The sequence below is a fragment of the Eriocheir sinensis genome, chromosome 42, assembly GCF_024679095.1.
Source record: "Eriocheir sinensis breed Jianghai 21 chromosome 42, ASM2467909v1, whole genome shotgun sequence".
In the NCBI taxonomy this organism is placed as follows: domain Eukaryota; kingdom Metazoa; phylum Arthropoda; class Malacostraca; order Decapoda; family Varunidae; genus Eriocheir; species Eriocheir sinensis.
In genome coordinates this window covers 12,787,045-12,813,758 of record NC_066550.1, presented here as the reverse complement: position 1 = coordinate 12,813,758, position 26,714 = coordinate 12,787,045, and the positions used below count along the sequence as shown (strand labels likewise).

Below are 26,714 nucleotides of genomic sequence, written 5' to 3'. Positions count from 1 at the left end.
CTATCAATGTATCTATCTATCTATCTATCTATCTCTATTCTGAATCCCTGCCGTAACTCATGAAAAAAAAGTAAAAAAAAGAATCCCTCACATTTGAACCGCCCGCGCGTTTCTCCACCTTAATTTCATCGACTTTGGTCAAGAGGAGTACCGGGGGGGCAGCATGGGCCAGGCAAGAGTCACACAACACGGCAGTCACTATAAATAAAATCCGCCCGTGCCACTAACGAGATGGGTCCGTCCGAGAGATCCTTCAGGAGAGCCTACCAGCGCTATAGCCGGCACGTAAGAAAAAAAAAAAAATAATAAAAAAGTTTGGTGGAAAGGAAGGAAGGTAGGCAGGAAAGAAATATATTATGTGTGAATGGGCGTGAATGATGAATGTATCCTGTGTGTGTGTGTGTGTGTGTGTGTGTGTGTGCGTGCGTGCGTGTGTGTGTGTGTGCGCGCGTGTGTGTGCGTGCGTGTGCTTGTCATCACCATCACCCAAGAGAAGACTACAAATGAAGGGAAGTTACGAATATGTGAAATGAAGAAAAATAACAAAACAAAACAAACAAACAAACAGGGAAAATAGAAAATAAAAGGACAGAGGGAAAGATAGAATTTAAGAGATGAACAAAAATAGAACAAACACACACACACACACACACACACACACACACACACACGCACACCAGAGAGAGGACGGGCAGGTACCATAATATAAACACAATCGCGCGCACGTGTCACATTGCGTCACCTCCTCCCCGCCCGCAGCCTTTGTTGAGAAATATTCCTTTATTTAGATATTTCTAGTCAGTTGCATTTCCTTCTTAAAATATTCATCATTGTCGTCATCATTGTAGTGCGTGAGCCGCCTGTTGGGTTAGTCTACGGATACTTACTCTGCGATCGGGACACCTCTTTGGCCGACTGGTTCAGGGGTCGCTTTCCCATCTCGTTGGTCGCGGGTTCGATTCCCAGGGCCGGTGTTTGGTGACAGGCAGAGGTCGCGAGGAGATAGTGAAGAGAATTTCGGGCAATAGTTAGTTAGTTAGTTTATTGACCAAAAGTGCAAATTTACAGTATACAGAGAAAGGTACAAAATTTACAGTATTTTTAAAATTTTTTTACAGTATACAGAGAAAGTACAAATACAGTAAAGGTACAAAATTTACAGTATACAGAGAGAAAGGCACAAAATTTACAGTATACAGAGAAAGGTACAAAATTTACAGTATACAGAGAAAGGTACAAAATTTACAGTATACAGAGAAAGGTACAAAATTTACAGTATACAGAGAAAGGTACAAAATTTACAGTATACAGAGAAAGGTACAAAATTTACAGTATACAGAGAAAGGTACAAAATTTACAGTATACAGAAAGGTACAAAATTTACAGTATACAGAGAAAGGTACAAATTTACAGTATACAGAGAAAGGTACAAAATTTACAGTATACAGAGAAAGGTACAAAATTTACAGTATACAGAGAAAGGTACAAAATTTACAGTATACAGAGAAAGGTACAAAATTTACAGTATACAGCGAAAGGTACAAAATTTACAGTATACAGAGAAAGGTACAAAATTTACAGTATACAGAGAAAGGTACAAAATTCCCATTCGTCCAAATAAAGAAATATACTTTTACAAGCTTACACCATTACTGAACAAACGATAAACACACACACTCACACACACACACACACACACACACACACACACACACACACACACACACACATACACACAAGAATAAAAGAAGATACAACAGATGAATAGATCAATGTAAGGTAAAGGTGGGTGCATACGCCATGGCTGCGCGTGGCTGCGGTGCACATCTCCGAACCGTTGGCCCTTTCAGCCCCAATCACCCCGGGTCGCATATTCCCGAAGTCTCTGAGGGTATGTGCTAACCTAACCTAACCTAACCTAACCTGTCCAGTTCAAGAGTAAGAGGCACATATCCGTACAGCCGTTCCCACTCAAAATTACTTAACTCCAACCAAACCTTACATAACCTAACCTAACCTAACCTAACCTAACCTAACCTATCCTGTTCAAGAGTATAGGAGGCACATACCCGTACAGCCGTTCCCACTCAAAATTACTTAACTCCAACCAAACCTAACCTAACTTAACCTAACCTGTCCTGTTGAAGAGTAGGAGGCGCATATCTGTACATACTTTGGGAATATGCCCCCGGGACGTAGGGTTCCCACAGTTTACCTTCCCCAGGTTTCCCCAGGTACCCATTTATCAATCAGCCCGAGAGGGAGGATGAACAGGTGGGTGAGATGCACGCCGACTGCCCAGACCGCGATTCGAACCCGGGCCCGCGGAGTAATAGCCGGGCACCCTAACCAGTATTTCATGGAGGCGCGAGTGAGATAGATAGATAGATAGTAGGATAGGTAAACGCAGCAAGGTTAGAGGAAGTTTAAAAAGATGAGTCACGGGTGGAAATGGTTTCTTTTGATGGGAACTAATGCATGTGACAGAAGGAAGAGGAGGAGGAGGAGGAGGAGGAAGAGGGGAAAGCAGGGGAAGGAGGAGGAGGAGGAGGGGGCGAGTACGGAGGGAGAGGAAGCAACAGAAAGGGAGGGAAATGAGTGAGGGAGAGAGATAAAGAGAGGAGGGTAAGGGGGTCAGTATGCATAGGTATATAAGCTACAGGAAAGACTCATCAACGTGGCAGCCTCGCAGACCTCGCCATGAACAGGTGTGTGTGTGTGTGTGTGTGTGTGTGTGTGTGTGTGTGTGTGTGTGTGTTTACGTTAAGATTCACTACGATTCACTACCTTCAATAATTTCGCTATTAATAACCTCTCTTTTCTCTTTAGTACAATTTTCCCTTCAACAACAACAACAACAACAAAATAAAGTTAATATTTCTACTAATTCTTCGTTTCGCCTCCCTAAACAAACTCCAAGTCCATTTTCTTTGACTAAACACTCTCCTCATTCTCTCCGTTTTCTTTCAAGTCTTTCTATAAACCATTTTCTATCATACACTCATCCCATTCTTCATATTTTCCATTCTGTAACCCATTTTCTTTGACTATACACCCTTCCCATTCTCTCCGTTTTCTTTCAAGTCTTTCTATAACCCATTTTCTATCATTCACTCATCCCATTCTTCCTATTTTCCATTCTATAACCCATTTTCTTTTCCACAGCTTTCCCATTTTCTCCATTTTTTTTCCCAGTAACAACAACAAAAATGGTCAATAATCCACTAATTCTCTGTTTCGCCTCCACAAAAACTCCTATCGACCCTTAACGTCAATTTTTTCCCTTCCTACAAAATCTGAAAATCTAACACTGGCGCTGGATTGGCCATTTCTTCTTCTTCTTCAACAAAACTGGTTAATAATCCACTAATTCTCTGTTTCGCCTCTACAAAAAACTCCTATCATAATTTTTCCCCTTTCTACAAAATCTGAAAATCTAACACTGGCGCTGGATTGACCATTTCTTCTTCTTCTTCAACAAAAATGGTCAATAATCCACTAATTCTCTGTTCCGCCTCTACAAAAACTCCTATCGACCCTTAACGTCAAATTTTTCCCTTCCTACAAAATCTGAAAACCTATCAATGGCGCTGGATTGACCATTTCTTCTTCTTTTTCTGTAGGTTATTGTCCCTGGCCGCGGTGGTGGTGGTGGTGGCGGCTGAAGGATACGACTCTCCCTCCTGTGATGGTAAGCAAGCCATCGTCCACCTCTTTGAATGGAAGTGGACGGACATAGCGGCGGAGTGTGAGCGCTTCCTGGGACCCAATGGCTTCTGCGGTGTTCAGGTGAGGGATCCAACACCTTTAGTATACCTGTTGTTAGTTCGTGTTTGTGGGTTGATGTTTTTTGGGGGGGTTTAGTCGCTTTTGTGGGTTCCAGAGATGGTTTTAGGAGTGAGGGAGATAAGAGAGAGAGGAGATAAGGGAGAATGAGATACAGGAGGAGGAGAGGGAGAGGAGAGGGGAAGAAACGAGAATGAGAGGAAGGAAATGAAGTAATGTGATGAGAAGGAAGAAGGGAGAAACAGGAAGGAAGGAAGAAGGAAGAGACGAGAAAGAGGAGAGGGAAAGAAAGTGAAATAATGAAAAGAAAGAAGAGAGATTAGAGGAAGAGGGAAGGAGGGAAGGAAAAATAGAGGAAACGAGAGATAAAGAAAGGGAAGGGAATTACAGTGACTCCCATGACCCTTAACGGTGCCAAATCCCTTCTTCAGATCTTCAAACACATAAACAAAGACTAATGCTGGGATCACACATCTACTACTACTACTACTACTACTACTACTACTACTACTATATTGTTTAAGAGAGAGAGAGAGAGAGAGAGAGAGAGAGAGAGAGAGAGAGAGAGAGAGAGAGAGAGAGAGAGAGAGAGAGAAGAGGGAAAATACAAAACAAGCAAAAAGGGAAGCAAGAAGGAAAGAGGGAAACGGATGCTGCCCCGGAAGCCATCCCAAGGTCACTTCAAAGCCTGTATTTCACGGGAACGATTTTGCTCGGGACCCAGACCTTCGGGCGGTGACTTTCGCGCAGCTGCTGTGCGAACATGACATGCACTAATCACACGAGGATGCTACGTTTGATAGGCATTGGGTAATCTTGGTCTTGACCTTGACTTTCAGGGACCGTGTAACCTACTTTCAAGTAGAAATAAATGTTGATTAATATCTCTCAGTCATATTATGTTTTAGTATAGTAATTCTTACACCGAAAACAAAAATGCATTTACATTAAATTCACACCTCACCCTTCTCCCTCCCTCCCTCCCTCACCTCACCTGGATGAATGAGATGAATTTGAGAGTTGCTCAGTTGATACAAATACGGCTGGAGATTTAAATGTAATAGTTAACAGTTTTAAAGACAGAGAAAGCAGACGGTGAATGAATCACAAGTGCTCACGAGTAGTATTGTGGAACGACAACATTGGATTGCAAAAGACTTAATCAGAACCTAAGTAGGAATAAATACGATATATGCAAGGTCCCTTCCTACCTATAACTACTCCAAGTGGTATAAGTAGAGAGAGAGAGAGAGAGAGAGAGAGAGAGAGAGAGAGAGAGAGAGAGAGAGAGAGAGAGAGAGAGAGAGAGAGAGAGGAGAAAAGGAAGGAGAGAAAGATCACAGAACATCCAGAAAAGGATTTAAACACACACACACACACACACACACACACACACACACACACTGGAAGAGGATGACTTGCCTAGCTCACCCTGCCTCCCGGAGTTCATTTGTGGTGGTCTTCAGGACAGCCTTGGGCCACTCGCGATGACTCCCTTTATTCGAACAGGAAATCAATATACACATAAAGCTGGAGTCTTTGAAACAAATCTTCAAACACAAAAACAAAGACTAAATCCCTTCTTCAGATCTTCAAACACAAAACCAACGACTAAATCCCTTCTTCAGATCACAAAACCAACGACTAAATCCCTTCTTCAGGTACCCAAACACAAAAAACAAAGACTAAATCCCTTCTTCAGATCTTCAAACACAAAAACAACGACTAAATCTCTTCTTCAGATCTTCAAACACAAAAACAACGACTAAATCTCTTCTTCAGATCTTCAAACACAAAACCAACGACTAAATCCCTTCTTCAGATCTTCAAACACAAAAACAACGACTAAATCCCTTCTTCAGATCTTCAAACACAAAACCAACGACTAAATCCCTTCTTCAGATCTTCAAACAATCCCTTCTTAAGATCTTCAAACACAAAAACAACGACTAAATCTCTTCTTCAGATCTTCAAACACAAAAACAACGACTAAATCCCTTCTTCAGATCTTCGAACACAAAAACAACGACTAAATCTCTTCTTCAGATCTTCGAACACAAAAACAACGACTAAATCTCTTCTTCAGATCTTCGAACACAAAAACAACGACTAAATCTCTTCTTCAGATCTTCAAACACAAAAACAACGACTAAATCTCTTCTTCAGATCTTCAAACAATCCCTTCTTAAGATCTTCGAACACAAAAACAACGACTAAATCTCTTCTTCAGATCTTCAAACACAAAAACAACGACTAAATCTCTTCTTCAGATCTTCAAACAATCCCTTCTTCAGATCTTCGAACACAAAAACAACGACTAAATCTCTTCTTCAGATCTTCAAACACAAAAACAACGACTAAATCTCTTCTTCAGATCTTCAAACAATCCCTTCTTCAGATCTTCGAACACAAAAACAACGACTAAATCTCTTCTTCAGATCTTCAAACAATCCCTTCTTCAGATCTTCGAACACAAAAACAACGACTAAATCTCTTCTTCAGATCTTCGAACACAAAAACAACGACTAAATCTCTTCTTCAGATCTTCAAACACAAAAACAACGACTAAATCTCTTCTTCAGATCTTCAAACACAAAAACAAACACTAAATCCCTTCTTCAGATCTTCAAACAATCCCTTCTTAAGATCTTCAAACAAAAAAACAACGACTAAATCTCTTCTTCAGATCTTCAAACACAAAAACAAACACTAAATCCCTTCTTCAGATCTTCAAACACAAAAACAACGACTAAATCCCTTCTTCAGATCTTCAAACACAAAAACAAACACTAAATCCCTTCTTCAGATCTTCAAACACAAAAACAAACACTAAATCCCTTCTTCAGATCTTCAAACACAAAAACAAACACTAAATCCCTTCTTCAGATCTTCAAACAATCCCTTCTTCAGATCTTCAAACAAAAAAACAACGACTAAATCCCTTCTTCAGGCCTTCAAACACAAAAAACAAACACTAAAATCCTTCTTCAGATCTTCAAACACAAAAACAACGACTAAATCCCTTCTTCAGATCTTCAAACACAAAAACAACGACTAAATCCCTTCTTCAGATCTTCAAACAATCCCTTCTTAAGATCTCCGAACACAAAAACAACGACTAAATCTCTTCTTCAGATTTTCAAACACAAAAACAACGACTAAATCTCTTCTTCAGATTTTCAAACACAAAAACAACGACTAAATCTCTTCTTCAGATCTTCAAACACAAAAACAACGACTAAATCCCTTCTTCAGATCTTCAAACAATCCCTTCTTAAGATCTTCGAACACAAAAACAACGACTAAATCTCTTCTTCAGATCTTCAAACACAAAAACAACGACTAAATCCCTTCTTCAGATCTTCAAACAATCCCTTCTTAAGATCTTCGAACACAAAAACAACGACTAAATCTCTTCTTCAGATCTTCAAACACAAAAACAACGACTAAATCCCTTCTTCAGATCTTCAAACAATCCCTTCTTAAGATCTTCGAACACAAAAACAACGACTAAATCCCTTCTTCAGATCTTCAAAGAATCCCTTCTTAAGATCTTCGAACACAAAAACAACGACTAAATCCCTTCTTAAGATCTTCGAACACAAAAACAACGACTAAATCCCTTCTTAAGATCTTCGAACACAAAAACAACGACTAAATCCCTTCTTAAGATCTTCGAACACAAAAACAACGACTAAATCCCTTCTTAAGATCTTCGAACACAAAAACAACGACTAAATCCCTTCTTAAGATCTTCGAACACAAAAACAACGACTAAATCCCTTCTTCAGATCTTCAAACAATCCCTTCTTAAGATCTTCGAACACAAAAACAACGACTAAATCCCTTCTTAAGATCTTCGAACACAAAAACAACGACTAAATCCCTTCTTCAGATCTTCAAACACAAAAACAAACACTAAATCCCTTCTTCAGATCTTCAAACAATCCCTTCTTAAGATCTTCGAACACAAAAACAACGACTAAATCCCTTCTTCAGATCTTCAAACAATCCCTTCTTAAGATCTTCAAACACAAAACCAAACACCAAATCCCTTCTTCAGATCTTCAAACACAAAAACAAACACTAAATCCCTTCTTCAGATCTTCAAACAATCCCTTCTTAAGATCTTCGAACACAAAAACAACGACTAAATCCCTTCTTCAGGCCTTCAAACAATCCCTTCTTAAGATCTTCAAACACAATACCAACGACTAAATCTCTTCTTCAGGCCTTCAAACACCAAAAACAAACACTAAAATCCTTCTTCAGATCTTCAAACACAAAAACAACGACTAAATCCCTTCTTCAGATCTTCAAACAATCCCTTCTTCAGGTCTTTCAATACATAAACAAACACTAAATCCCTTCTTCAGATACACAAACACAAGGCAACAAGCAACACACCTCACCCTTCCCTCCCTTCACAGGTATCCCCGCCCATGGAGCACGCCGTCATCGGTGAGAGTGGGTACCCGTGGTGGCAGCGTTACCAACCAGTCTCCTACCTGATTGAGTCTCGTTCCGGCACCAGACAGGAGTTTATCGACATGACCCAGCGGTGCAATGCCGTGGGGGTGAGGTGAGGAGGGGAAAAGGGACGGGGAGGGATGCATGATGAATATATATGAGTTTATTGGGGGGTGTATGATGAAGATGAGTTTAAGAGGAAAATGTCCAGAAGGAATGATCATAAGGAAGAAATGTATGCATGGTTAGAGACGTTTTTTAAGAGGAAAGTGTAAAGAAAAAACAGCTAAAGAGGATAAGAAAAAGAACTAGACGAAACGAGAAGACGATAAAGGAGACAGAAATAGTGAAGAAAAAGATTAGAAGACCAAAGCAGGAATAAAAAGTGGATACAGAAAAGAGAAATAATACAAGGAGACAGAAATAGTGAAGAGGAAGATTAGAACAACAAAGCAGGAATAAAAAGTGGATACAGAAAAGAGAAATAATACAAGGAGACAGAAATAGTGAAGAGGAAGATTAGAAGAACAAAGCAGGAATGAAAAGTGGATACAGACAAGAGAAATAATACAAGGAGGAGAAATAGAAGGAGCAAAACATTAGGAATAAAACTATAATATTAGGAAAAGACCCCCCCTCCCCCCCCATCTTCACCCACCACCTTCCCCCTCCCCCCCTCAATCTTCACCCACCACCTCCCCCCCCTCTCCCCATCTTCACCCATCACCAATACCTCCCCCTTCACCCCCTTCTTCACCGCCCCCTTCAGGATCGTGGTAGACGCAGTAGTCAACCACATGACGGGCCTGGGGCGGTCTGGGACGGGGTCGGGCGGCAGCTCCTTCAATGCCGATAACCTGGACTTCCCCGGCGTGCCCTTCTCCAGCTCGGACTTCACGCCAAGGGATATGTGCCCCTCGTCCAACGGTGAGGAGGAGGAGGAGGAGGAGGAGGAGGAGAAAGAAGCAGCTAACAAGTATTTTCATTACCACAACCAAGCGCATAAAACTAACAAACAAACACTAACACAACTAACACCACCACTAACAGCCCCAACCACTAACCAACCCATCACAATCTAACGCTAACTCAATCTCAACCACCACCACCACCACTAACTCCTCCTCCTCCTTCTGCCACTTCTACAGGCCAAATCAATGACTATAGCAATGTGGACGAAGTGCGTAACTGTTACCTGGTGGGGTTGACCGACCTCTACGGCGGGTCGGACTACGTGAGGCAGAAGGTCGCCGACTACTACAACGATCTCATCAACATCGGCGTCATGGGCTTCAGGGTCGACGCCGCTAAGCACATGTGGCCCGGGGTAAGAGGAGATGGAGGAGGAGGAGGAGGAGGAGGAAGAGGAGGAGGCTAGTAGTTGTAATAGTAACCCATTTTCTTTGATTCTACACACTTCCCATCCACTCCGTTTTCTGTTCAGTCTCTCACGTATCCCATTCTCTCTCAAACACCCTTCCCATTCTTTCAAGCCCTTTCCTACACCGTTTTCTATTACACACTCTTCCCATTCTCTCTCTCATACATCCTTCCCATTCTCTCAAGCCCTCTCCCATCCCATTTTCTATGACACACTCTTCCCATTCTCTCTTATACACCCTTCCCATTCTCGCATGCCATTTCCTATCCCGTTTTCTATAACATACTCTTCTCATTCTCTCTCAAACACACTTCCCATTCTCTTTAGCTATTTCCTAACCCATTTTCTTTGATTCCACACACTTCCCATTCTCTCCGTTTTCTTTACAAGCTTTCACGTTTCCCATTCTCTCTCTCCAGGACCTTGAGGCCATCCAGGGTCTGACCAATGACCTTAATACCAATGCAGGGTTCCCGGCTGGCACTCGACCGTTCTTCTTCCACGAGGTTATCGACCAGGGTGGCGAACCAATCACAGTGAACGAGTATTTCAGTGTGGGTGAGTGCTCGTCTTTTTGTATAAGTTCCCCTTTCAATAGTCTCATTTAATCTCTTCATCTCCTCCTCCATCTCCTCCTCTTTCTTCTACTTCTCATTTTCCTTATTTCTCCCAGTCTTCCTTTTCTGCTCAATCGCACTTTTTAACTTAACTCATTTTCTCACCCACTAACTTCTCTCTTCTTCTCATCATCTCCTCCTCCTCCTCCTCCTCCTCCTTCTATATACTTCTCATTTTCCTTATTTCTCCCAGTCTTCCTTTTCTTTTCAATCGCACTTAACTCATCTCCTCACCCACTAACCTCTCTCTTCTTCTCTTCATCTCCTCCTCTTCCTCTTCTTCTACTAATTCAATAACCTCCTCCTCTTCTTCATCTCCTCCTCTTCCTCCTCTTCTGCTAATCCACTAACCTTTTACTCCTCTTCCTCCTCTTCTACAAATCCACTATTCTCCTCGTTCTCATCATCTCCTCCTCCTCCTCCTCCTCTCCTTCAGGGCGTACCACGGAGTTCAGGTTCTGCAAGAAGATCGCATGGGGAATCAACGCCTTCGACCAGCTTGGAGGCGTTTATGACCCTGGGTGGGGAATGGCGCCGTCCGACAAGGCCCTCGTGTTCGTTGATAACCATGACAACCAGAGAGGACATGGCGGCGCTGGGGACGTTCTCACCCATCAATCGGTAAGGGGAAGGGATGGGGAAGAAGTGGGGAATGGGGGGTGAATGGGGGAGAAGAAGGGGAAGAAGAAGTAGCCAATTCCTTCTTCATTTCTCTTCAGCAATATCTTAAAGCCTCATTCTCTCTTCCTAATACCCAAGAAGGAGCCAATCCCTTCTTCCTTCACATCCTAAACCCCATTCTCTCTTCCTAATACCCCACGAAGTAGCCAATCCCTTCTCCCTTCACATCCTAAACCCCATTCTCTCTTCCTAATACCCCAAGAAGTAGCCAATCCCTTCTTCCTTCACATCCTAAACCTCATTCTCTCTTCCTAATACCCCAAGAAGTAGCCAATCCCTTCTTCCTTCACATCCTAAACCCCATTCTCTCTTCCTAATAAACAAAGAGGTAGCCAATCCCTTCTTCCTTCACATCCTAAACCCCATTCTCTCTTCCTAATACCCCAAGAAGTAGCCAATCCCTTCTTCCTTCACATTCTAAACCCCATCCTCTCTTCCTAATACCCCAAGAAGTAGCCAATCCCTTCTTCCTTCACATCCTAAACCCCATTCTCTCTTCCTAATACCCCAAGAAGTAGCCAATCCCTTCTTCCTTCACATTCTAAACCCCATTCTCTCTTCCTAATACCCCAAGAAGTAGCCAATCCCTTCTTCCTTCACATCCTAAACCCCATTCTCTCTTCCTAATACCCCAAGAAGTAGCCAATCCCTTCTCCCATATCCTAAAACCCCAAACACACACACACTTCATTTAGCCTTCCTTCCCTCCTCATCTTCACCTCTCTCTCCTCCTCTGTTTCCTCCTTCCCTCCCATCTTTATCACGCTTCACATCTTCAGCCCAGTGACATTTTCTTTCTCTCCTTTCTCTCTCTTTTCTCTCATTCTCTCAATCCCTTTTCTCCCAATAGCCGAAGGAGTACAAGATGGGCGTGTCGTTCATGCTAGCCCACGACTACGGCTTCGCGAGGGTCATGAGCAGCTACTACTTCGACAACTCTGATCAAGGGCCGCCAGGGAGCTCAAACGGCGGCTCCACGGACAGTGTTACCATCAACGCCGACGGGTCTTGCGGCGGCGGCTGGGTGTGTGAGCATCGCTGGAACCCGATTACGAAGATGGTGGGTGTTGATGGTGGTGGTGGTGGTGGTGGTAGTGATGATTCTCAAGCAAACCCATTCCAACTCATTCCTGCTCACTTTAACCCATTCCTAGGCATTCCAGCCCCATTCCTGTCCCCAGCAAACCCATTCCAAGGCATTCCTGCTCACTTTAACCCATTCCTAGGCATTCCAACCCCATTCTCGTCACCAGCAAACCCATTCCAAGGCATTCCTGCTCACTTTAACCCATTCCTAGTCATTCCAGCCCCATTCCTGTCCACAGCAAACCCATTCCAAGGCATTCCTGCTCACTTTAACCCATTCCTAGTCATTCCAACCCGATTCTCGTCACTTGCAAACCCATTCCAAGGCATTCCTGCTCACTTTAACCCATTCCTAGTCATTCCAACCCCATTCTCGTCACTTGCAAACCCATTCCAAGGCATTCCTGCTCACTTTAACCCATTCCTAGTCATTCCAACCCCATTCTCGTCACCAGCAAACCCATTCCAAGGCATTCCTGCTCACTTTAACCCATTCCTAGGCATTCCAGCCCCATTCCTGTCCCCAGCAAACCCATTCCAAGGCATTCCTGTTCACTTTAATCCATTCCAAGTCATTCCAACCCCATTCTCGTCACCAGCAAACCCTTTCCAAAGCATTCCAGTTCACCCTAACCCATTCCTACTCCCTCCAACGCCATTCCTGTCCACAGCAAACCCATTCCAAACCATTCCAATTAACCCTAACCCATTCCTATTCCCTCCAACGCCATTCCTGTCCACAGCAAACCCATTCCAATGCATTCCAATTAACCCTAACCCATTCCTATTCCCTCCAACGCCATTCCTATCCACAGCAAACCCATTCCAAGGCATTCCAGTTCACTCTAACCCATTCCTACCCATTCCCGTCCGCAGGTGCAATTCAGGAACGCCGTGGCGGGAACATCGATCGAGAACTGGTACCAGGTTGGCGATAACGTGGCTTTCTCCCGCGGCAACAAAGGATTCTTCGCTATGTCAAAATACGGCTCCTTCGACATGACCCTTCAGACAGGTGAGGAGATGAGGCTCTTCCCTTTATCTTCTCTATCTTTCTTTCTTCCTTCCTATCTACCTTTTATCTACCTCTCTGTACCTCTCTACTTTTTATCTTTTTTTATCTTTCTTTCCTTCAACTTTCCTTCCTTCCTTCCTCTACCTTTTATCTACCTCTCTATTCCTTCCTCTTTATCTTTTCTATCTTTCTTTCCTTCAACTTTTCTTCCTTCCTTCCTCTACCTTTTATCTACCTCTCTATTCCTTCCTCTTTATCTTTTCTATCTTTCTTTCTTTCAACTTTCCTTCCTTCCTTCCTCTCTACCTTTCTCTACCTCTCTGTATCTTCCTCTTTATCTTCTCTATCTTTCTTTCTTTCAACCTTCCTTCCTTCTCTACCTCTCTGTATCTTCCTCTATCTTCTATTTTTCTTCCTTTCAACCTCCCTTCCTATCTTTCCAATCTCTCTTCTTCTCTTCCTCCTCCTTTCTATTCTCCATTCTTATTCCAACCTTCCTTTCTAACTCTCCCTTTCATCCTCTTCTATTTTCTCTATGTCCTCTCTTTCTCACCATCTTAGGCCTGCCCGCGGGGACCTACTGTGAGCTCATCAGTGGTTGCTCCCAGATGGTGACAGTGAACGGTGACGGCACTGCCCAAATCACCATCAACAACAGTGAGGACCCCATCTTTGCCATCTGCGTGGGCTGTGACGGTTCTGGACCCACGATTGACCCATGTAAGTCTGTGTGAGTGTGTGTGTGTGTGTGTTTGTATGTGTTTTTTTGTGTACGTTAATGTGTATGTGTGTGTACGTGTGTGGTATTGACCTATGTAAACCTGTATATATGTGTGTGTGTGTGTGTGTGTGTGTGTATGTGATGTTGGTTTGTGTACGTTAATGTTTATGTGTGTGTATGTTACGTATGAAGTATTGATCTATGTAAACCTCAATGTGTGTAGTATTGTCCTATGTAAACCTATGTCTGTGTGTGTGTGTGTATGTGTGTGTGTGTGTGTGTACTGTTGATCCATGTATGCGTATATGTGTAAATGCGTAGGATATGAGGTCATTAGCAGTTCATACAATCATACTGTATAAAAAAACAAATATCGGTTGCTGTCAGATCACCGCAGCGTTTTATTCTTCCTTCCCTGAACTTTTTATTTTTTTACATGTGGCTTATAGCGCCGGTAGTCTTTTCTTCTATAGAGGCCTGATGCTCCGCCCGTGCCCGTCATGGCGCAGACAATTGTTTATAGTGGCGCTATTATTATTGGCTCATGCTGGCCCCCGGAGCTCATTCTTGATTTCCCTTGCACAGCTTCTAGAGTCCGGGTTGATGGTGGTCTTCAGGACAGCATGTGGGTAGTCTTAGGCCACTCGGCGGTTACTGAAAAATCCCAGGTGGTTAGCGGCGGATTCGAACTCGTATCATGGAAGACATGCCGCTAACCACTCAGCCACCGCCTTCCCAAAAGTAGAATGCATGAAGTAGCACGCACTACAAGATATAGGAATTGTTTATCGAGCGCCTTCGTAACCTAACCTCCCTTCTCTTCCTAACCTAACCTAACCTAACCTAACCTAACCTAACCTCCCTTCTCTTCCTAACCTAACCTAACCTAACCTAACCTAACCTAACCTAACCTAACCTAACCTCCCTTCTCTTCCTAACCTAACCTAACCTATCCACTCCTCTCCCTTCCTCCCTCTCAGCCCTCACTAGTAATACCACCCACTACAAGATATAGGAACTGTTTATCGAGCACCTTCGTAACCTAACCTCCCTTCTCTTCCTAACCTAACCTAACTTTTCCACTCCTCTCCCTTCCTTACTCTCAGCCCTCACCACCACGCCCGGCCCCACGCAGCCTCCAGTCACCGGCCAGGCCAGAACCGTCGTCTTCGTGCACAAGCAGACGAGCGTGGGACAAGACCTCTTCGTGCGCGGTGGGATTGACTCCGAGCACAGGCCAGGTGAGATAACCGCCACTACTACTACTACTACTACTACTACTACTACTACTACTACTCAACGTTGCTAGATTATCGTACTCAGAGCATAGTATTTACCGCTTTTTGACGCCTAACTATTGCCAAGAAACATCAGGAATTAACTATTTTAACGCTAAATATAAATGAATCTAGTTATTTGGGACCAGGAGACAGATTTTGGGGCCGGAAGTTGATACGACAATCTGGCATCGTTATTACTACTACTACTACTACTACTACTACTACTACTACTACTACTACTACTTCTACCAGGTTGTACTGAAAACGCCGAGACTGACGCATGCGCAATAGACATCGAAACGAACAGTCTCGGGGCGGAGGATCACTATGCTAAGTACGACGCTTGGAGGGCTGGGGACACGAAGCTCGACTGGTACGGTCCCCAAGCCTCCCAGGGCACCTACTTGGGGACTGCAGCCTCCGGTACCCCCATGGCCTGGACCACGAGCGATTCAGGAGCGAGTGGCCATCAGGATTTGAACACGTGAGTAAGGGTATGAGGATGAGAAGGAGGAGGAGGAGGAGGAAAGGATGAAGAGGAGGAGGAGGAGGAGAAAGAGTTATAAGAACAGAAGAAGAGAAAAGGAAAGAAAAAAGGAAGATGATGATGAGAAAGAGAGGAAAAAGAAAAGGAGGTGGAAAAAGAGAAGATGAAGAGGAAGAGGAGGAAAAAGAGGAGGAGTATAAGAACAGAAGAAGAGAAAAAAAGGAAGAAAAGAGGATGATGATGAGGAAGAGGAGGAGGAAGAGAGGAAAAGGAAAAGGAGGTGGAGAAAGAGAGAAGATGAAGAGGAAGAGGAGGAAAAAGAGAAGGAGTATAAGAACAGAAGAAGAGAAAAGGAAAGAAAAAAGGAAGATGATAATGAGGAAGAGGAGGAGGAAGAGAGGAAAAGGAAAAGGAGGTGGAAAAAGAGAAGATGAAGAGGAAGAGGAGGAAAAAGAGTAGGAAAAAGAAGTATAAGAGTAGGAGATGAGAAAAAAAAGGAAGAAAAGAGGATGATGATGATGATGAGGAAGAGGAGGAGGAAGAGAGGAAAAGGAAAAGGTGGAGAAAAAAAGAAGATGAAGAGGAAGAGGAGGAAAAAGAGGAGGAAAAAGAGGTATAAGAATAGGAGAAGAGAAACAAGGAAGAAAAGAGGATGATGATGATGATGAGGAGGAGGAGGAAGAGAGGAAAAGGAAAAGGAGGTGGAGAAAGAGAGAAGATGAAGATGAAGAGGAGGAAAAAGAGGAGGAAAAAGAGGTATAAGAGTAGGAGATGAGGAAAAAAAAGGAAGAAAAGAGGATGATGATGATAATGAGGAAGAGGAGGAGGAAGAGAGGAAAAGGAAAAGGTGGAGAAAAAAAGAAGATGAAGAGGAAGAGGAGGAAAAAGAGGAGGAAAAAGAGATATAAGTGTAGGAGAAGAGAAAAAAAGGAAGAAGAGAGGATGATGATGAGGAGGAGGAGGAAGAGAGGAAAAAGAAAAGGTGGAGAAAAAAAGAAGATGAAGAGGAAGAGGAGGAAAAAGAGGAGGGAAAAGAGGAGGAAAAAGAAGTATAAGAGTAGGAGATGAGAAAAAAAAGGAAGAAAAGAGGATGATGATGATGATGATGATGAGGAGGAGGAGGAAGAGAGGAAAAAGAAAAGGTGGAGAAAAAAAGAAGATGAAGAGGAAGAGGAGGAAAAAGAGGAGGAAAAAGAGGAGGAAAAAGAGATATAAGTGAAGGAGAAGAGAAAAAAAAGGAGGAACAATTTTTTCCTTTCTTTCTACTTGCTTTTTTTTTTTTTTAACTGTGTCTTGATAGAAATTCCACACACGCTCACGTCAGTCACACGGCTCTTACGTAACACAAACACACACACACACACACACACACACACACACACACACACACACACACACATACACAAGCACAGATATAAAGAGTAGTCATCTGTATATCACATGGCGAAGTACACAGTCAGGTATTCAAGTGATGCTGTGTTTGACAAGGACTCACATACACACACACACACACACACACACACACACAGAGACACTCACTCACACACAAGACAGGACTCCACTATTCATCTTCCTTATAAAAACGGTGCGTGTCGTTACTGAATGCCTTGGGGAACACCTCGGGACCACTTCCCTGCACTTCCAGCATAGCAATGAAGTCCTGAAGGCGATATTTGAAGGTCAGGAGAGACGTGACCTCAAACTCCACTGCATAGGAAAATGGTGTTCGATGCCCTTCAAGGCTACATCCGATCCTATAAGCACGGGATTTGTCAGCTATTTGCATTGTATAAGGTGTCTGATCCCCGTTCACGGTTGCAAGCTAAGTCTAATCCTACATATATGGGATTTGTGGCGTAATTACAATAAGGTGTTCAATTCCCTACACGACTGAAAGCTTATTTCGATCCTATTAACATGGTATTTTTCACCCATTTGCATTGTATAAGGTGTTCAATTCCCTTCACGACTACAAGTTTAATTCGATCCTATTAACATCGCATTTGTCACCTAACTGCACTGTATAAGGTGTTCAATTCCCTTTTAGTCTACAAGCTGAATTATTATCCTGTCAACACGCCATTTGTCACGTAACGATAAGGTGTTGAATTCCCTTCCGAAGGTTTTAAGCATAGAAAAGAAGCCTTGAACCCTTTTCCAACAACTGATGAGATTTAAAGGCTTATAAAAAGGGGTGAGGCTAAGCTGTCGCATGGAAAGAAGGATAATATCAGGAATGAAGGGAAGGGACACTTGAAAATAACGTAGTCTTGGTAATTCAGGAAGGATGGAAGTGGATGTCTGGAGTAGAGGAATGTTAGGCTGTATGCAAATGAACAGAATATCAGGAAAACAAGGAAGAGAAAGAACAAACATGATATCAAGAATGCAAGGAAGGTATACACTTGAAAATAACGGAGTCTGAAGAATGCAAGACTTATGGAAGTGGATATGTCCGCAGTAGAGGAATGTTAGGCTGTGTGCAAATGAACAGAATATCAGGAAAACAAGGAAGAGAAAGAACAAACATGATATCAAGAATGCAAGGAAGGTATACACTTGAAAATAACGGAGTCTGAGGAATGCAAGACTTATGGAAGTGGATATGTCCGTAGTAGAGGAATGTTAGGCTGTGTGCAAATGAACAGAATATCAGGAAAACAAGGAAGAGAAAGAACAAACATGATATCAAGAATGCAAGGAAGGTATACACTTGAAAATAACGGAGTCTGAGGAATGCAAGACTTATGGAAGTGGATATGTCCGTAGTAGAGGAATGTTAGGCTGTGTGCAAAGGAACAGGATATCAGGAAAACAAGGAAAAGAAAGATAAAACATGATATCAAGAATGCAAGGAAGGTATACACTTGAAAATAACGGAGTCTGAGGAATGCAAGACTTATGGAAGTGGATATGTCCGCAGTAGAGGAATGTTAGGCTGTGTGTAAATGAACAGAATTTCAGGAAAACAAGGAAGGAAAAGAAAAAACATGATATCAAGAATGCAAGGAAGGTATACACTTGAAAATAACGGAGTCTGAGGAATGCAAGACTTATGGAAGTGGATATGTCCGCAGTAGAGGAATGTTAGGCTGTGTGTAAATGAACAGAATTTCAGGAAAACAAGGAAGGAAAAGAAAAAACATGATATCAAGAATGCAAGGAAGGTATACACTTGAAAATAACGGAGTCTTGGTAATTCAGGAACGATGGAAGTGGATGTCTGGAGTAGAGGAATGTTAGGCTGTGTGCAAATGAACAGAATATCAGGAAAACAAGGAAGAGAAAGAAACATAACATCAGGAATGCAAGGAAGGTATACACTTGAAAATAACGGAGTCTGAGGAATGCAAGACTTATGGAAGTGGAATGTCCGTAGTAGAGGAATGTTAGACTGTATGCAAAGGAACAGGATATCAGGAAAGCAAGGACAGGAAAGAAAGAAACAGAATCTCAAGAATGTAGGGAAGTTATACACTTGAAAATAACGGAGTCTGAGGAATGCAAGACTGATGGAAGTGGATATGTCCGTAGAAGAAGGAATGTTGGCCTGTGTGCAAATGAACAGGATATCAGGAAAGCAAGGACAGGAAAGAAAGAAACAGAATCTCAAGAATGCAAGGAAGTTATACACTTGAAAATAACGGAGTCTGAGGAATGCAAGACTGATGGAAGTGGATATGTCCGTAGAAGAAGGAATGTTAGCCTGTGTGCAAATGAACAGGATATCAGGAAAGCAAGGAAGGAAAAGAACAAACAGAATCCCAAGAATGCAAGGAGGGTGCCACTATGAAATAACGTAATATTGTCAATTCAGGAGCGATGGAAGTGGAAATGCCCGTAGTAGAGCGATGCAGGCCTGGTCCAACCTTGCCAGATTCTCGTACTAACCCTTAAATGTTTACTGATTTCCAACCCCAAAACTGTCCCCTCCACCCCACTAACTGCCTTGGTATATGGTTAACGTTAAAATGGTCAATTATTGCTGTTTCTTGGCAGTAGTTATGGGGCAGAAACCGGTAAATATGATGCTTCGAGTACGACAATCTGGGATCGCTGGCCTGGTTAAAGTACGACTCAACAAACAATCAAAATGCAAACAAACGTGACTTGATATAAACTGAACGGTCAAACGGTGAAAATAATACCCAGGAGAGAACGACAGACGATGAGACGAAGAAAACAAGTGATGAATGGTATAAGAGAGGAATGCAGAAATATTTAACGTAGACGTAAAATAAAGAGTTGAGATGCATGTGAGGGAAAAAGAAAAATAGACGTAGATTGGACTAGAGAGAAAGTTGGAACGTTGAAAATTATAAAACAAGAATGGTAGACGAAAATTAGTGATGGAAGGATGATAGAATAGAGAAATGTAGGGATATTTAAGGTAGAAATAAAAGAGTTCAGATCCATATAAGGGAAAAGGAAAAATAGACGTAGATTGGAATAGAGAGAAAGATGGAACGTTGAAAATTATAAAACAAGAATGGTAGACGAAAATTAGTGATGGAAGGAAGATAGAATAGAGAAATGTAAGGATATTTAAGGTAGAAATAAAAGAGTTGAGATGCATATAAGGGAAAAATAGACGTAGATTGGACTAGAAAGGAAGATTGAAAGATGAAAATGATGAAACAAGAATGGTAGACGAAAATTAGTGATGGAAGGATGATGTGATGGAGAAATGTAGGGATATTTAAGGGAAAGATGGAATGTTGAAAATTATAAGAAAACCGAGAATGATATAGACGAAAATAACAGATGCAGGTAAATATTTGCAGTTACATAAAGAGAAAGTTAGATAATTGTGCTGAGAAACAGAAAAAAATAGATGAATTTGCACGTAGATAAAAAAAAAAGTTAAAGAATATTGAAATGCTTAAAAGATAAACAGATATATATTAGTACTGATACAAACACGAAGAGTCAAACGAAACTAAGATAAAGAACATCCAAAATACTAAAAAAAGAAAAGAAAAAAGATGGATAGATTTACTGAGATAGAAAGAAACCAAAATGAATAGAGAAAAAAAAAACTACATTGAAACAAACAATATAAGGAAAAAATACACAATAAGAAGATGGAGAAAAAAGAGAGAAAAAAAAAAAACCAGATTCACTCACACAAAAATAAGAAAAAAACAAAACAGAAACAAAACTAACATATCTACCTGTGTGAGTGTGTATGTATGTAAGTATAAATGTATGTATGTATGTATGTATGTATGTATGTATAATCTCCCTACCCCTCCCCTTAATAGGTACGGCGAGCACTACTGGATGGTCGATATGGTTATGGATTGCGACCAGACAGAGAACGGATGGTTCGAGATTAAGGCCTACCTGAGCAACGGAGATGGGTGGGAGAGTGACGTGACCCAGGTGAGATAGATAAATAGACAGATAGATAGATAGATAGGTAGATGGATAGATTAAACTTTCATCTATTCTTCCTTTCTTTTCATCTTTCCTTTTTATTTCTCTTGTCCATTTTTTTTCTATTCCATTCTTCCTTTTCATAATCTCCCCAATTTACTTCTTCCTATTTCTCTTTATCTATGTCTTAATCTTTTCTTTTAACTTTCTTTTCCTCCTAATCATCATTTCATACTATTATGACTACTATAACATCAATAACAACTAGCTAATCTTTTTTACTCCAATCATCACCTTCTCTCACACTGCTATTAGGTAAGATAGATAGATAGATAGATAGATGGATAGATTAAACTTTCATCTATTCTTCCCTTCTTTTCATCTTTCCTCTTTATTTCTCTTGTTTATTCTTTTCCTATTCCATTCTTCCTTTTCATAATCTCCCCAATTTACTTCTTCCTCTTCTTCCTCTTCCTCTTTACCTATTAACTTTTTCCTTTCACTTTCCTTTCCTCCCAATCATCACTTCACACTATTATTATCACTACTACAACATCAATAACAAAATAGAAATAGATAGATAAATAGAAAGATAGATGGATAGATAAATAGATGGATTGATTAAACTTTCATCTATTCTTCCCTTCATTTCATCTTTCCTCTTTATTTCTCTTGTTTATTCTTTGCCTATTCCATTCTTCCTTTCTTTCCACTCTTTTCATAATCTCCCCAATTTACTTTTTTTTTTTTACAACAAAGGAGACAGCTCAAGGGCACAAAAAAAGGAAACAATAATAAAAAAAAGCCCGCTACTCGCTGCTCCTAAAAAAGAATCCAAAGAGGTGGCCGAAAGAGGGGTCATAACTTCTTCCTCTTCTTCCTCTTCCTCTTTACCTATTTATTAACTTTTTCCTTTTAATTTCTTTTCCTCGTAATCATAACTTCACATTATTATTATTACTACAGCATCAATAACAACTAGCTAATCTTTCTTTACCCCAAATATAACCTCATCTCAAACTGCTATTACAATTATTACAACTTCATTTTAACACAATCTATCCCTTCGCCTCTTAACAATCACTCACCTTTCTATTTCTCCTCCTCTTCCTCCTCTTTCTTTTCCTCCTCCTCTTCCTCTTGGTGTCTGTTCTTCCTGTTTATCCCATCCTCTCCTTCTTCCTCTTCATATTTTCCTTCTCTACCTTTTTTTTTCTCTTCCTAATCATCTTTTTTTTCTTCCACCTCTGTTTTCCTTTTCATCTCCTTTTTCCCCTTTCTCTTCCTCCCCTTCTTCATCATCTTTTCCTCTACCTCTTTCCTCTCCATATTTTCCTTCTCCACCTCTTTCCGTCTCCTCATAATCATCTTTTCTTCTTCCATCTCTGTTTTCCTTTTCATCTTTTCCTCTTCCTCTTCCTCTACCCTGTCTTCATTATCTTTTCTTCATACTCCTCACGTTCAACAGCCATCACTACTTCTATCACCTCTCTTACCTGTCCTTCCTACGTCCACAGGTGTCTACGTGCTCAGGTGACGCAGGTGGAGTTAAACCCTACACCAGTAATAACCACATGGGGCGCTGTGGGTTCGTCAATGTCTTCGAGTACTCCGCCTCCTCCTGCACCATCAAGTCCTTTCCATAAGTCTGCTAAGGTGTCTTTTTCCAGACGTTCCTCGAATGCTCTTTTTCCTCTTCTCTGTTAGTCTTGTTGTCTTGTTTGTTTTCTTTGTTTAGTTGTTTTCTTCTTCTTGTCTTCTCTTCCTTTATTAGAGAAATTGCAATAACGCAGTGAAAATATTCCTTATTTTTTTTTCTTTTCTTCTTTTTTTCTCTTTCTTTCTTTCTTCTTGTGTTTTTTTTCTTCTTTTTCCACGTTTTCTTTTTTCGTTTCATTGTCTTTTCTTTGTGTAACATGATTTTCTTCCTTGGTTCTTCTCCTTCTTTCTTCTTTCCTCTTCCTCTTCAATCCTCTCCTTGATTCCTCCTCCTCCTCCTCCTCCTCTTCTCATATATTTGCATTTTTTTTTTAATATTCATAAACAAATTAATGCAGAGTAAAAACAAAAGGAAGTGTTTTAATTGACCTTGTGTGTGTGTGTGTGTGTGTGTGTGTGTGTGTGTGTGTGTGTGTGTGTGTGTGTGTGTGTGTGTGTACATAGGCCTATAACTCAACCCATATTCTTCCAAACATAAAAACAACATTAGCACCAATAAAACAAACAAACAGGAAATAAAACATAAATAGAACAGGAGAGAGAGAGAGAGAGAGAGAGAGAGAGAGAGAGAGAGAGAGAGAGAGAGAGAGAGAGAGAGAGAGAGAGAGAGGACTGAAAAAGGTCCAACAAGAGACGGATATGAACGCCGATGCAACGCGTACTCATCTTCACCCAATAATAATACCAAGCTTTCTTTTATGATATTCCTCTCCTACGATTGCCATTCTTTCTTTCTTTTACATTAGAATGAAAAAAAAAAAGAGAAAAAAAAACCCGAAGAAAAAAAATGTTAATATCGATCCTACTAATAAAAATCTAGTGTTAATAAAGACAGGTGAACAGCCTCCCATAACACACCTGGACGACCGCTTACCTGGCCTTAATGGGTTGATGGCAGGTGTGAAAAGGTGGTAATGGGGGAAGGAACGTTTTTAATAGGACGACAAAACGACGGAATGGTTATGGCGTGCTGAATGTACCACGACAACCACCACCACCACCACCACTACCCCCCCATTAACAACAACAACAACAACAACAACAACAACAACAATAGGTACATCAACGTCAGAAGTTTTATCAATATACCTTAAATAAAAAAAATGAAAAACTACTTAATGATGCTAGTTTAATGTGTGTGTGTGTGTGTGTGTGTGTGTGTGTGTGCGCTTACCTGAGAGAAAAAAAATGTGTGGATTGGAAAAGTGAGAGGGAGAAAAGAGAGGTCAATAAAAGGAGGGAATGAAAAGTGGAAAAGAGGAAAGATGAGAAGAGAGAAAGTAGTTGAAAAAGAGGAAAATATTTGAAAAGGGTTCACGACGGACATATTGGTGAGGCGGAAAAAAATTAGTTTGAGAAGGAAAAGAAAGATAAGAGGAGGGAAAGAAAAGTGGAAAAGAGGAAGCCAGGAAAGGTGAAAAGAGAGAAAAAGTCGAAAAAGAGGAAAATATATGAAAAGGGTTCACGACGGACATATTGGTGAGGAAAAAAAAATAGTTTGAGAAGGAAAAGAAAGATAAGAGGAGGGAAAGAAAAGTGGAAAAGAGGAAGCCAGGAAAGGTGAAAAGAGAGAAAAAAGTCGAAAAAGAGGAAAATATATGAAAAGTGGTCACGGGCGAAAAAAAATAGTTTGAGAATGAAAAAAATGAGAAAAAGAGAAAGATAGTTAAGGAGAGATAACGAGATAGAAAAACGTTCTTTCTAATTGGTGAGGAAAAAAAATAGTTTGAGAATGAAAAAATGAGAAAAAGAGAAAGATAGTTAAGGAGAGATAACGAGATAGAAAAACATGTCCTTTCTAATTGGTGAGGAAAAAAAATAGTTTGAGATGGAAAAAAATGAGAAAAAGAGGAAGATAGTTAAGGAGAGATAACGAGGTAGAAAAAAAAATGTTCTTATCAATACATTTCTAAGTTTTATCAATATACCGAAAATGAAACACTACTAAATGATGGTAGTTTAGTGTATGTGTTTGTTTGTTTGTGTGTGTGTGTGTGTGTGTGTGTGTGTGTGTGTGTGTGTGTGTGCTTACCGGGGCAAGTAATTACTGAGCACGGCAATCAGGGAGTTAATTAGGCAAGCAGGTAGAAATAATGAGGGTGTGTATAGTGTGTGTGTGTGTGTGTGTGTGTGTGTGTGTGTTTGTTTCTGGCCGTGTTTGCTTCTTGAGAGGTTAAGTGAAGGAGGGAAGGAAGAGAAGGAAAGGGAAGGGGAGGGAAGGGGAGGGAGAGAAGGGAAGGAGGGAGGGAGGGATGGAGGGAAGGAAGGGAAGGGAAGGAGGGAGGGAGGGATGGAAGGGAAGGGGAGGGAAGGGGAGGGAAGGGGAGGGAAAGTAGGGATGGAGGGAAGGAGGGAAGGGGAGGGAAGGAGGGAGGGAAAGGAGGGTTGGAGGGAAGGAAGGAAAGGTTGTTGTGGAGATCATTAAAGAAAATCAGGAGGAGGTAATTTTTTTTTTTTTCTTATTATTTTTGTTGTTAGTGGAAGCGGTGTATATCTCCCTTATCTTCTTCTTCTTCTTCTTTTTCTTCTTCTTTTTCTTCCTCTTCTTCTTCTTCTTTTTTCTTCTTTTTCTATCTATCAGTCTGTCTGTCTATCAGTCTATCTATCTATCTACCTATCTATCTATCTATCAGTTTATCTATTTATCTATCTATCTATCTATTTGTCTATCTATCTATCTATCTATCAGTCTATCTATCTATCTATTTATCTCTCTCTCTATCTATCTCTCTATCTATTTATCTATCTATCTATCATTCTATTTATATTCTTCTAATGATATGGAGTGTGTTTGCACATCCTCCAATCTTCCACGACCCAAACAAATAATAATTAACCGGAAATAACGATGACACACACACACACACACACACACACACGGCGGCTCGAGACGGCTCAGGCCAGATTCTTTCCGTTGACTAGGAGTGGCTACTATCTCACCTTGAACAACGGGGATTTGGTGTGTGGCGTGTGAGTAAAGTCACTTATACCAAGTCAACTCACTCTGCCTTCAAAACTGTGACTGATACGAGAAGGGGCGGTTTGGGGCGGAGCAGCGGCGTGACGTCACATGAATCCAAATACCCGCCAGTTCAGGGGTGACTAAAATTGCGGCCGTGTGTGCACTTTCGATGTACATACTTGCCTTCTTTCACCGAGCGTTCAGGCAAGCCACCGAGGAAAAAATATGCCTTTTTATTGTGCTATGCGTGACTGTAATTCCAATGCCTACGAACGGCGGTGTGGGGTGTGACGGGGGAACGTTGTGGTGATTGATTTAAATTAGTCCGCCTTTCTTCGTCTCTCTCAAAATCCCAGTTTCTACATTCCCTAGTTTGGCACCAAGCAGCGTCACGCATAAGCCGCGCCTCTGCCGTGTCTCCTCCAACAAGGCTGTGTATGACTTGACTTGGTATAAGTGACTTCGGTGTGCGGGGTCCTGGCAGAGTGCAGGGTTGCCAGATTATCGTATTCACCACATTGTATTCATCCTTTTTAAGCCTCAAACTCTCGTACCTACACAAATGACGATAGAAAATTGAAGTTAACGTTAAAACTCCTATTTATTGATGTTTCTATGTGCTCTTTTGCTATGGTCATTGGTCAGAAACTACGACAATACAATGCGATGAGTACGATAATTTGGCAACGCTGGCAGAGTGGAAGTACCCAGAGATCGACGATAAAGAGCGCCTACTCATGTCGGGAGGGTACCTGCTGGCGATTACGAGTCCAACACGTGATCAGGCCGTGGTGAATTACACACAGAGACTCCCTCCCCCTCCCCCCCTCTCCACACACCCAAAACATACAGAAAAAAACGAAAAAATGGCAAAATTAATGAAAAAAAACGAAAAAATGGCAAAATTAATGAAAAAAACGAAAAAATGGCAAAGTTAATGAAAAAAACGAAAAAATGGCAAAGTTAATGAAAAAAACGAAAAAATGGCAAAGTTAATGAAAAAAACGAAAAAAAGGCAAAGTTAATGAAAAATAAACGAAAAAATGGCAAAATTAATGAAAAAAACGAAAAAATGGCAAAGTTAATGAAAAATAAACGAAAAAATGGCAAAATTAATGAAAAAAAACGAA

At 41.3% G+C, this 26,714-nt stretch overlaps 1 protein-coding gene and 1 long non-coding RNA gene across 13 annotated transcripts; both read left to right on the top strand.

Moving 5' to 3' along the window:
* Positions 1–2,629: 2,629 nt before the first annotated feature.
* On the top strand, positions 2,630–22,973 carry LOC127010032 (alpha-amylase-like). The gene is made up of 14 exons (XM_050883748.1): positions 2,630–2,708; positions 3,624–3,789; positions 8,217–8,368; positions 9,026–9,183; positions 9,405–9,583; positions 10,057–10,195; positions 10,691–10,875; positions 11,786–11,995; positions 12,898–13,036; positions 13,598–13,756; positions 14,864–14,998; positions 15,290–15,521; positions 20,789–20,909; positions 22,421–22,973. The coding sequence occupies exons 1-14, from the start codon at positions 2,701–2,703 to the stop codon at positions 22,547–22,549; spliced, it is 2,112 nt and encodes a 703-aa protein (XP_050739705.1). The 5' UTR covers positions 2,630–2,700; the 3' UTR covers positions 22,550–22,973.
* On the top strand, positions 15,539–20,782 carry LOC127010034 (uncharacterized). Of its 12 annotated transcripts, none has more exons than XR_007762791.1 (4): positions 15,539–16,280; positions 16,427–18,383; positions 19,151–19,914; positions 20,229–20,782. It is a non-coding gene; the product is annotated as an uncharacterized LOC127010034 (long non-coding RNA). The 12 variants fall into 12 exon arrangements; XR_007762798.1 differs by lacking the exon at positions 20,229–20,782 and having other exon boundaries at positions 15,539–16,082; positions 16,223–16,280; positions 16,698–18,383; positions 19,151–20,116; XR_007762796.1 differs by lacking the exon at positions 20,229–20,782 and having other exon boundaries at positions 15,539–16,082; positions 16,223–16,280; positions 16,562–18,383; positions 19,151–20,116.
* Positions 22,974–26,714: the final 3,741 nt, after the last annotated feature.